Source organism: Cucurbita pepo, chromosome 17 (genome assembly GCF_057944985.1).
Source record: "Cucurbita pepo subsp. pepo isolate OVF chromosome 17, ASM5794498v1, whole genome shotgun sequence".
NCBI classification, from domain to species: Eukaryota; Viridiplantae; Streptophyta; class Magnoliopsida; order Cucurbitales; family Cucurbitaceae; genus Cucurbita; species Cucurbita pepo.
Genome location: NC_141814.1, coordinates 10972516 through 10984519, shown reverse-complemented (window position 1 = coordinate 10984519; position 12004 = coordinate 10972516). Strand labels below are relative to the sequence as shown.

General features: G+C 38.0%; 4 protein-coding genes across 4 annotated transcripts; all 4 read right to left on the bottom strand.

Annotated features, from left to right (window-relative positions):
* Positions 1 to 814: 814 nt before the first annotated feature.
* LOC111778454 (histone H3.2) lies at positions 815 to 2447 on the bottom strand. The gene is made up of 2 exons (XM_023658290.2): positions 1950 to 2447; positions 815 to 955 (listed from the first exon to the last, which is right to left on the bottom strand). The coding sequence occupies exon 1, from the start codon at positions 2361 to 2363 to the stop codon at positions 1953 to 1955; it is 411 nt and encodes a 136-aa protein (XP_023514058.2). The 5' UTR covers positions 2364 to 2447; the 3' UTR covers positions 815 to 955; positions 1950 to 1952.
* Positions 2448 to 2975: 528 nt separating this feature from the next.
* LOC111778793 (histone H3.2) lies at positions 2976 to 3636 on the bottom strand. Its single transcript, XM_023658767.2, has one exon. The coding sequence runs from the start codon at positions 3537 to 3539 to the stop codon at positions 3129 to 3131; it is 411 nt and encodes a 136-aa protein (XP_023514535.2). The 5' UTR covers positions 3540 to 3636; the 3' UTR covers positions 2976 to 3128.
* Positions 3637 to 4890: 1254 nt separating this feature from the next.
* Positions 4891 to 8949, bottom strand: LOC111779384 (chaperone protein dnaJ GFA2, mitochondrial). The gene is made up of 18 exons (XM_023659548.2): positions 8591 to 8949; positions 8408 to 8501; positions 8209 to 8283; positions 7881 to 7966; positions 7656 to 7739; positions 7509 to 7547; positions 7319 to 7411; positions 7180 to 7224; positions 7014 to 7101; positions 6864 to 6928; positions 6692 to 6766; positions 6525 to 6597; positions 6324 to 6415; positions 6146 to 6217; positions 5781 to 5837; positions 5646 to 5694; positions 5420 to 5486; positions 4891 to 5326 (listed from the first exon to the last, which is right to left on the bottom strand). Exons 1-18 carry the CDS (start codon positions 8675 to 8677, stop codon positions 5230 to 5232), a joined length of 1338 nt encoding a protein of 445 aa, XP_023515316.2. The 5' UTR covers positions 8678 to 8949; the 3' UTR covers positions 4891 to 5229.
* Positions 8950 to 10321: 1372 nt separating this feature from the next.
* On the bottom strand, positions 10322 to 11899 carry LOC111778092 (large ribosomal subunit protein eL6z). The gene is made up of 4 exons (XM_023657737.2): positions 11586 to 11899; positions 11323 to 11429; positions 10673 to 10854; positions 10322 to 10582 (listed from the first exon to the last, which is right to left on the bottom strand). Exons 1-4 carry the CDS (start codon positions 11834 to 11836, stop codon positions 10427 to 10429), a joined length of 696 nt encoding a protein of 231 aa, XP_023513505.2. The 5' UTR covers positions 11837 to 11899; the 3' UTR covers positions 10322 to 10426.
* Positions 11900 to 12004: the final 105 nt, after the last annotated feature.

Sequence of the window (12004 nt, the reverse complement as noted above, 5' to 3'; positions counted from 1 at the left end):
CAGTGGGCTAGGGTCGTTACAATATGTTTTCTTGTAGGTCGGTCATCTGTTCAATCTGGAATTCCATCTCTTTTTTTGTTTCTGGTACGGGTTTGATTTGAGTTCTTTTGTTCAAATCAATATCTATGTTGAGCTTCCCTTCCCCGTTGTCTTGCCCATTTAATCCACTTTTTAATCTTACTTATCCATAATATAGGTTACATTAATAACTAAAATACAGTAACACATGGAATATTTTTTAAAAGTAAGGTGAAGTTGAATTGTAATCGGAATCTGAGTAAGGCAGGAGATTGATGAAATAAAATAATTAGAAATTTGTAAGGTACATTATTTAAAGTAGTATGAATCTTTCGAACGATAGACATCTTAACTCAATATTCATGAAACTTCGACTTTCTATAAATTTCGATTGGAAAGTTGAAACAAACATTTATTTTTTCATAAAACATATATCCAACCACATGATATCAAAACATAACAAGCAGTTTTATTCATCATCTTCAAACACCTCACCATCCTCCATCTTCTAAAAACCTGCATAAGAACATCAAGAACAAGAACAAAATCAAGTTTCTGTAGAGTCTTCAACACAAAAACAACCAGAAAAAATGTTGAGAGATTGAAGAAGAAGAAAGAGTTACATGGGTGGAAATTCAAAGCGCATTTCTGAGGAAGCAACATGGCCACGTTGTAATCAATACCAGAAACAGGGGGGGCGTCCAACACTGCACAGAGACATGGCTGGCCGAGAGTCTTGAGCGCATGGCAACAGAGAAGACTTGGTGGCATGGGGCTGAATGGCGACAGTGATGGCTTGCAAGGAATGAGCTGAACCAACGTGGAAATCAAGCTGTTCGAACAGAACTTGGCTTTGCTTGGCTCCACAAAGCATGTCATTGCTATCATGAACACTAGAAATTGCAGAGGTTTGAAGCTTCCCGGCTTCATTCTTGACCTGAAATGAAATTTGAAGAGGAATAATGGGGTTTTAATGGGGTTGAAAATGTTGGTTTTATGAGATGAAATGAGAGCAAACTCATGCTTTCTTGCACTGTCTTCCTAACCCAATGCACACTTCCAATGCTATATGCAATTTTTGGTTTCTACTTCTAATTGGGCTGTGGTTTTTTGTGCAGGTGAAACAGTTGGAAAGCATTTAGCTGATGAAAAAGGATATGTTACTTTCTCCAGGCTTCAATGGAAGTCATACAATCAACAAACCAACACATAATGCTGACAGATATTCTTAAGGACGAGTGCCTACTAAATGTCACGGTCATGCTCGAGCATGTTGTCCGTGGCTACATGCCTATGTCATGCCATTGTATTTTCTATTTGTATGACTACTCGACGAAATCATGTTTAGACCTACAAAACCTAAATCAATTCAAAATGTACTAGATGGGTGTGACTAGTTGTCAAGTACTCCCCTGTGATTTTGTATGACCGTAAGAGGAAATCACGTCTAGATTTGTCCGATCATAAGAGACGCAAACACAAATTGACTTGACTCACTTGGTGTTAGAAGTGAGTGTCGCATAATCCTAATGTTCGTTACTAAGAAAAGTGCTATTGTGACACTAAGCCAAGCACATGGAAGAACAGACATGGATTCATATCGAATACCAGATTCAAGCAGACCTTGATTCATATCGAATACAAGATTCAAGCAGAAAAAGAATTGCGAGTGAGAAATCTAAGACTCAAAATTATAGAACCGAATCATTTCAGTGCAACGAAAACTAATTGGATTCATCAAACTACAATGAGCAAAGTAAGGGCAAATCCATCTAATACTCCGATTTTTGAAATCTCATATACTTGTGACCTAGAATCTAGCCATGGATAGTAGTTAAGAACGCAGCAGATTTACAGCAGAATCTAAACCTGGATCAGAGAAGGCATTTTAAAAGTAGTAAAACAGAAAGATGCAAAACAATCAAGCCAACCCTCTATGCCCTTTCGCCTCTGATTCTCCTAGCCAATTGAATATCCTTCGGCATAATGGTGACTCTCTTCGCATGAATAGCACAAAGATTTGTATCTTCAAACAGACCGACCAAGTACGCCTCTGCCGCCTCCTGAAGCGCCGACACGGCACTGCTCTGGAACCTCAGATCGGTTTTGAAGTCCTGTGCGATCTCACGAACCAATCGTTGAAACGGAAGCTTTCGGATCAAAAGCTCAATACTCTTCTGGTATTTTCGGATCTCACGGAGTGCGACGGTTCCAGGACGAAAACGATGGGGCTTCTTGACTCCGCCGGTGGCTGGAGCTGACTTTCGGGCGGCTTTGGTGGCCAATTGCTTTCTGGGAGCCTTGCCTCCGGTGGATTTTCTGGCAGTTTGCTTGGTGCGTGCCATTCGAACCGATTAGTTTAGCAAAATTTTGAAGATTCGAGCTCCGAAGTGATAATTTTCAATTGAGCGGTGAAGAAACTGCGAGGGTTGGAGGCGGAGTTATAGAGATTTGGATGAAAAAAAAAGCGGGAGATTTCAAATTTTGGTGGAAATTTGCTGAATTCCCTTTCTAGGATGACCGTTGGATTGTTAATTGGACGGTGAGATTCGACGGGTTAGGTCCGTTCAAAGATAGCGATCCGTGGCTGAAACAAACAAGCAATAATATTTTGCCACGTGGAAAAATCCCCGCCTTTTCTTTTCGTCTTTCATTATTCAACTATTTGGAGGGAACAATTTTACCGCCTAAAAGCTTTTTTTATTTTAATTACAAAATAATTCAATTTTATTGTTAGAATTTCATTGGATGAAAAAATAATAATATATTTTAATTTCAAATCCTTTTTATATTTCCATATTACCTTCCATTTACACATATTTTAACAATTTCATAAATTTAATTAAATTCAACTTACTACATTAATCTCACCCTTCAACAAAACAATCTTAAGATCAAATTATTCTTTCAAATAATTTTGCATCCAAGAAAGAAACGATCTATAATGAACATCAAAATGGAACAATTTGCAGTCCAGAAAGCAATTCATTGAGAAATTCGGATTCAAGATCCCCATATACATTCAATCTGCAACCGATCTAAACCCTAAGCCACAAAATCAAACCCATAAACATAACAGAACCACCAAAAGAAATTATCAATCCACGAATTTAAGCTCTTTCCCCTCTAATCCTCCTTGCCAATTGAATATCCTTTGGCATAATCGTGACTCTCTTGGCATGAATCGCGCACAGATTCGTATCTTCAAACAGACCTACCAAGTAGGCCTCTGCTGCTTCCTGTAACGCCGCTACGGCACTGCTCTGGAATCTCAGATCGGTTTTGAAATCCTGAGCGATCTCACGAACCAATCGTTGAAACGGAAGCTTGCGGATCAAAAGCTCTGTACTCTTTTGGTACTTACGGATCTCACGAAGTGCGACGGTTCCAGGACGGAAGCGGTGAGGTTTCTTCACTCCACCGGTGGCTGGGGCTGACTTCCGAGCAGCCTTAGTGGCCAATTGCTTCCTTGGAGCCTTGCCTCCGGTGGATTTTCTGGCGGTTTGCTTGGTGCGAGCCATTCGGGTGAATTGGAATGACAAAATTTGAAGGTTTTGGTAATGTGATCTGAGACTTTGGTTGTGGCGAATGGAGATTTGGAGGTGTAGATATAAGCGTTGTGTTGTGTGTGTGTTGAAGAAAAAGCGCGAGGTTCTTAAATTTTTCGATTTTAGGAGCGTGATGGATGACCGTTGGATTTCGAAGATTTCGGACGCTCCGATTTGTTTGTTTGGTCTGTTTGAGGATTCCAATCCGTGGCAGTTTTTGACAGCCAATAATATTCTGCCACCTGTGATAATATTTTAATGAGTTCCCAAATTATTTTGATGATAAATTTGATTAAAATTAGTGAAAAAATATCAATTTATACTCTTCAATTTCAATCAATTAAAATCTAATAAGAAAAAATCAACTCATTTAAATCATAAAATTTATAAGTTTAATCAATGAAATCCCTAAACTTATAATAATTTCAATTTCTACTTTTTTTATTACTTTTAAATCAAGATAATTGAAGTTCACATATGAATATTGTGTTTTTTATATTTTATATTTCATCACTATAAATTTTATTAAAAAGATAAAAAAAATTAATAAATTCAATAATATTTCATACTATAATATCCTGAATTTTAAATATTCAAATTTCAATATTCTATCATTTCCATCAAATTTTAAGCGTTTTATTATTATAATTATTAGTTTAAAGTCTCAATTTATTCTTTTTTTTTTTTCTATACTTTTTTACTTTAACTTTATTACTATAGTAAATCTACATATTCATTTGTTAGTAAACAACTCTGTATAATTATTACTATAGTAAATCTAAAATTTACCCTAATTCACCTGCTCTCGAACACGGAAAAATTTGATTTTTGGAGCATTAGGGTTTGGTTCTTTCATCGCATATCATCTCATGATCTATTGATACTAGAAAACATCTTTACTACTTCGTTATAAAAATTATTCTAGCTTTAGCGCCCTATTCTTTGCTTAATTCATCTATGCATGCTCATACAAAGATTTAAACCAGTCAATCACCTTAACCATAGTTCTTTGTCTCATATCAGTGTTGGGAAGGAAATGGTTCACTTCGCGCACCCATGCAGGTACGGCGAGTAGTCAATACTTATTGTCGCCATACTTATTAAGTTAACAGAGCATGCAAGATAATCATTGGATTTTTATTGAAACGCTCCTATTGGATGATGTACACAAAATTATATATAACATCAGAGGATGTACACAAAACTATATAGTACATCACCATTACACATAGTAAGTACAATATAATTTTAGCAAATTTAAAAATAAGACATCATTGGATACATCATTGTGTAAGGCAATACCTAGCTGGAAAACACGCACAAATGAAACAAACAAAGAAGATATATAATGTAGAGGACATTGATTCATGCCCCCATTATGATAAATAAAAGCAAAGAAATAACCGAGTCTATGTCTATACAACGTAAACTACAGTATTTCTACCGTATCGCGTTCGTCTCACGTCTAAATACAACCAAGAATACTCCTACAAAACTTCCCTACTACTGGCTGGCTCCTTGCTATTTCCATAGTACAAGAACCATACCATTTTCTTTCCTTTCTAGAACTCAGAGAGTTTGCTACAACAAAATGGGATGTTGATCTTTTTTTTTTCTTTTTTTTTTTTTTTTTGAAAAAAGAATACCTCTTGGAATGTTGCATCTAGCCAGATGCTCCAGCAGCGGTGCGTTTCTCGTCTTCTCCTTGCTCTTCCTTCGAGAATTCCTTGATTAATTCGCGTTGCCTTGGAGTAAGACTCCTGAGGATGAAACACACAAATACCATCAATAAAAACTAAAGACGAGACGAATATCGACAATATCAACAGAGTTGCGGGAACAGGTGGACTCACGTTGGTATGCTGACGTTGAAGTGCACGTATTGATCGCCGAATGAGTACGAGTTCCTCGTTTTTATCCCTGCAAGAGAACAGAACAGAACAGAACATCATGTCTAGCATAGACTCTCAATTTGGAGTGCCCCTTTAGAAACAAAAACATTTGATGCTACCAACAAGTCTATTGTAACTCTTTCCAATGCCATCAAGAAGCCTAAAAAGATGATATTGGCTACATTACCTTTCTTCTTCAGAACAACCTTCTGTCCAGGTTGAGTGCCAGGACGGACCTAATAATTACAACTCAATATCATCAATCTGGCATTAAACCCACAATACTCATAACGCATGATTTCAATATTAACATACTGCCTACCTTAAGGACAACATCTCCCGTTAGAGTCGGAACCTGGATAGTGCCTCCTAATATAGCCTGCACCGAAAATACCAGATAGGTGAACTATTACTCAAAAGAAAATAAGAGCATTGGCTTCAGCTTATCGAGATAGAGGTAGGCAAAAAAGAAATTTTCGACAGTTGTAGATCGCTCGAATAAATGCAGTAATTCGATATAAAAAGGTATACTACAGTTATAGGATATTCTTTTGGATTGGAGGCCCTCTTTTCGGTTTGGCCTATTTTAGGCGACACGTTTTATGCCCATGTAGAGTCTTACACGTTTCTCAATGAGAGCTTGGTTTCTTGCTTATCAAATTAAGAAGAAAAGATAGAAATTACTACCTGAGTGATGCTTAAAACAGCATCTACGTGAATGTCAGAGCCTTCTCTTTTGAAAACGGGGTCTTCGCGAACCTTTTTTTTCCCCAAAAAAACAGAAGGGTCGACACATCAGCCAAGGGAGAAATAGACAACGATATCAAATGAAAGAGTGCACGAATGAATGAGAAATCGAAGTCACCTTAATAGTAACATATAGATCACCAGGTTGATTTCCATCAGGATCTGTACCTCCACTCCTGAACACCTTCATAGTTTCATTATCATCTATCCCTGTATAAGCCATCAAGAACACCAATCTAACATTGTCCACAAGTGCAGAAAAGGATTTCTGAGAAATATCTATAAGATTTCACCTTGTAAGGAAACCAGGAAGACTTACCTGCCATTACGTCCACCTTAACCGTTTTCAATCTTCTCACAACTCGTTCTCCATTACAAGACTTGCAGAAATTCTGAAACGTTTTTTTTTAAGAAAAAATGAGAAACCAGAATTTCACGATGTAAGATTAATTTGTAAAACGATTCTAAACAAAAAGTGCAACATACCGATACAATTTTTCCACTTCCACCACATTGCGAACAAGTAGCTTGCATTCTGAATGGGCCAGTTTGCATATACGTCTAGTGTTCGAGAGTGATAAATGAAATGTCTTAGATCTCACAAAACTACATTCATATGGAAAATGACTAACGGAATAGAACAACAGAAAAAACTAACCATGCCTGAGCCCTTACAGCGTCTACATGTCTCGGGTCTAGTTCCAGGTGGAACACCACTACCACCTGCAAAATCAAGTCTTATCTTATCAAAAACTCGAGGCAGTCAACTAGAAGATAAAATTTCAAGAATTGAATAGATTTTGCCTACCACAAGTATCACATGGCACAGCAGCATTAAATGCCACATTTTTTCTGCATCCCTGGACAGCTTCCATAAAGGATATCTCCAAAGTAACCTACCAACAAAAACCAACAATAATAAGTGTGCTGCCTAAGAATGAAGCTCAGAGCATATAACCAGATAGGACTTGCACCTTGATATCTTCTCCACCAAAGTTCTGGCGAAATATATTAGAGAACTGATCGCCACATGCAGGAGAACACATGAAAAAGACTGTAAGCTTTCAAGGGGGAAAAACGTTACAAAAGAAACTCAATAGAAGATTGGCTTACGTCAAATCCCCGAAACATTCCACTAAACGGGTCAAAGCCTTCACCAGGGAAGCCACCGTGATGGTCTTGTTGTGAAAAGGCTTCATGCCCAACCTATGACATTGTATAGAAAACAGAATAAGTGCAACTTAAATCTTGAATGCTGACCTTTTACGGGGAAAAAACATTTACGTGGAATTCAAAACCATACCTCATCATATTGTCGGCGTTTATCCTCATCTTTCAAAACCTAACACCATTAAAACACGAACTTTAAAAACTTGAATTGTAGAAAGAAGAAAAGACACATTTATATACACATCTCTGCAAAAAATCATAGATGTATGGGGATTATTACCTCATAAGCCTTACTAACTTCTTGAAACTTCTTTTCAGCATCGGGGTCATCCTTGTTTGTATCTGGATGAAGCTTTTTTGCTAGCTGCCAAAGAAGAATGTTCAATTCACTATAATGTAACAGCAAGACTTAACAACAGATTCGCCCGAAAAAATCTAATTTTCAATTTAAAGAAAACGGCTTTCAGAGTATCATCAGTCACCAAATGCCGAACTTCTAACTTACCCCGTAGTATGCTTTCTTTATTTCGGATGCAGTTGCGTTCTTGTTCACACCCAGCGTATCATAATAATCTCTAGCAGACATTCGTGCTGATTCAAAAAGTACATAAATGATAAAAAGTTTTTAAGTATTCCCGACACGTTTGTGATCTAAAATTGATAGCATATAATAGGCGTAACTTGTTGATGCAACAATGATATCAAACTACACCAACTAGAACTGGAAGGATAGGCATAACGCCCATCAGCTATGGATGCAACAGAGGAAATCAATTGAAGAGAACATGATAGGAAGTACATAAATGAAATCTGAATTATGTATAGCATCGTACCAGTGCCATGAATTAATTTTGCTTCTCCATGGTTGGCCCCAAGAGCTCCCAACTGAAACCAGTTCTTTTTATTCACTGCACCACAGAATTTTTTTTAAAAAAGATCAATCAACCAAATGGTAAGAGCAAGATATTAATCCAATTCCAAAGAGAACTTTTAACGAATAAGAAAAAAGAGGGTACAAATACAAAAACATACCATTCTTCGAAGAGCAATTTCCAAAAACAACGGATTTATTGCAAACCCCAGAAGTGAATCGCCTACAACTCCCTTGAAGAATCGCGTCGTTTACCTAAAAAGAACGAATCTCGAAATAAAATCACAGAAAATTACGAAATCAACAACACGATTACGAGAGAGAATCAGATAAAGACGACATACGGAGCTTGAGGGTTCGCGAGGGAGGTGGGGTGTGAGGGACCGACGAGCCAACAAACGGATGAGCCTGAGGCCATCGGAGCGAACCATTTGGAGGTACGTGACGCAGAGGGTTAAGGGTGTATATCAAACTGGGTGTGTAGGTAGGTAGGTGGGAGAAGGAATTGAAATGGGAAATTGAATGATAGCCAATGGAGGATATGATAAACCCTGAAAAACCCTAATTGGAGAGAGAAAGCGCGGAAGGTTCTAGCAGAGAGAAGAGGAGGAGGAGGAGGAGGAGGAGGAGGAGGAGAATCGCTCGCCCTTTTTCTATAATTTCTAAGCTTTAGGCGTTTAAGGAGGGAGGAAAAGGCCCAAACTTTCCGGAAGCAACCTCAGGCTATTTGTCTGAGCCACCGTGTCCCAAGGAGCCCAATTATTCCGTCCGTATATATATATATTTCCTTTCCATTTCAATTTTTTCCTTGTATATATATACTGTAAATTTAGCCTTACTTATTTAGATCTTAATTTCTAGATGCTACTGAATATTAATTTTAGTTTGTATATTTTTATTTTTTATTTCTTTATTTTGCAATAAAAAATAAATTTTGTGGAACGTTGAGGATGAGTGAGACCAGTTGTCACAATCGCACTTTTGATGGTAGCGGACTTGCGATTTCGGCACTCACTTTCCAGCAACAAGTGAGTTAAGTCAATTCGTTGTTAGCCAAGCGACGTATGCTCGAGCCTCTGGCCTCGGTTTAAAAATAAGGTTTTAGAAAACGAAGGCAAAGATTTTCGAAAGAGAGATTTTGAAAGAGGTGTTATATATGCAAATAAGAGAGTAACAACAACGGCTCATAGTATATAACTATTGGTAGGGGGAAGTTGACGACTCACAGTATATAACTATTGGTAGGGGGAAGTTGACGACTCACAGTATATAACTATTGGTAGGGGGAAGTTGACGGCTCACAATATATAACTATTGGTAGGGGGAGCTCAATATATAACTATTGGTAGGGGTAGCTCACAGTATATAACTATTGGTAGGGGGAGAGGGAAGTTGACAGCTGAGAGAGGGAAGTGGTAGGGGGAGAGGGAAGTTGACCGCTCACCGCTCTGACCGCTCATAGTATATAACTATTGGTAGGGGGAGAAGGGAAGTGGTAGGGGGAGAGGGAAGTTGACAGCTCTGACCGCTCATAGTATATAACTATAACTATTGGTAGGGGGAGAAGTTGACGGCTCACAGTATATAACTATAGGAGGAGTTGACATAATCTCACATGAGTTAATTAAGAAAAAAATCATGAAGAACGAACACTATTTTCATTCACGAAAATTTATACTTAAAGTCGACATTATTATATCATCATAGAAAGACATGTTCCATAGTAAAAACAAATTGCAAATCTCCAAACACAAGTTATTATCACTATCAAGGTCACAACTCAAATTGAAATCGTTCATAAATTGAAATGGTTCAAAATGATGTCAAAAAAAAAAGCCACAAGTTTCAAACACTAGAGATATCTATGACATCAACTTCTACCAAGGTTATAATGGGAGGTTCTATAATTTTCAAAAAAGACTTCTTAATAGTCAGATTTCATAAGAAATTCAAAAAGGAAATCCAATCAAAGGAACCTATTTGAACATTAAACAAATCATGCAACATACATACATACATACATATATACATACATGTATGTATATATGTATGTATTCCAAAAAGAAAGAGAGGAATTGTGAACCATGGAATCTCCATTTCGAATAAAAAATTGGGACAGGCAACTACTGTAACAAGTCGTGAACGAGTTCAGATGAACAAAAAACAAACAAATCCCTTATCTAAAAGGCAAGCTCATGAGGTTTCATTCCAGACTTGAGAGAAAATCTTGCTGCCAAGTACGCCTTCAACTCCGGAACACCCTCGATCGACTTTATCAATGGTGTATCCACAGCTTTCTGGTCATCCTTCTTGTCAGCTGGGAGAGCACTTTTCTCCTAGAATAAGAAGTGTGAATCAAATAATTACGACAGCTAAAACAACTACGACAATGGGGCATCATAGAAGTGCAATGCAGGTCCTGGTACCTCTTTCTCCGCCTCGAAGAACTCGCCTTCACTCTTCGTCTTCTTCTTCTGAACTTCCTTGGAGAAATACTTGTCGTCGAACTTCTCGGTGTTAACTCCAGAGATTTCTACTTTGGTGGATGTTGCAATGACGTATGATTGGTTCACCCGTCTTAGAGGAACACCATTAATCTTGAAAGGCCCTATAGTCATAAAGGACACGTTACATTAATGCTTAAAAAGCACACCAACTTTCATAAGAAAACATGAGCTGACTTCTGGTGGCGTTTCACATTGACTACTCGAATGGAACATTAAATCCAAGATTCAGGATTAAAAAGTTCAAATTCCAGGTAAACAGGTAAGGGATATAGCTTAAACTATTTGCCTGAATACATTTTGAAATCACGAGCAATAGAAAGAATTAATCAACATTGGGTATTTTTTTAACGAAAGTATGCAATAGAATAAGTTCTTCAGCAAATGCACTCACAGAACGAAGTAAAGGCAAACGTTTCCATTAAAGAGGACAGCAAAACAAATTAAATCGCAAGAAAAAGCAAACTAAATCACAGGAAAACTTCTAAAATGCAAACAATACATAGAAGAAATAATTCGAGATGACAGAAAGAAATGACTTAATACTTCGCCAAACAATTGAATGAACTCACCAGTGACCAGAAGCAACCCAGATGGAAGCTGTTTCAAAAACACAACTCTCTTCCCCTTGAATCTCCCAGCAAGGATAATCAACACGGTACCGGGAGTAATGCTGGCTCTAGAATCACAAATAGAACAAAATTAAAGTAAAACCTCAATCTACAAATCCCAAAGCTTCTCGACCGGAATAAGAGTAAGACCTCAAAGCACTAAAAATCAAACAGAACAAAATAATAACAATAATAAATTGAGCGAGCAAACAAAGTCGCCATACCTTAGCTTCGTGAGTCTGGCCTTGCGCTTGTTAACAAGGGGCTTCTTCACATCATCGGCAGGATAAAACTTCGGCGGCTTCTCGACTGCGGCATCAGCTTTTGGCTGGGCATCATGACGAGGGAACACTCCGCCGTTTTTGGCCTTGATGGCCCAAAGACCTCGCTTGTGATACATCTTAGACCTCGAGTACTTACCGACGCCTCGGATTAGATCCGGGTTTCTGGTAACTCTAGGGGTTTTGGGCGCCATTACCGTGTCCCTGCGAGAATCTGCTGCTCTTCTTCAGCGAGAAAGAAACTACCGCCAGAAAGCCTGATCATCCAACAAAGAGAACATTATATTAGGGTTTCTTTTTCTCTCGGAAAAGCCCTAATTCGAAGCTCTTGATAATTTGGGCTTGGGCCCAAGCCCTAATTT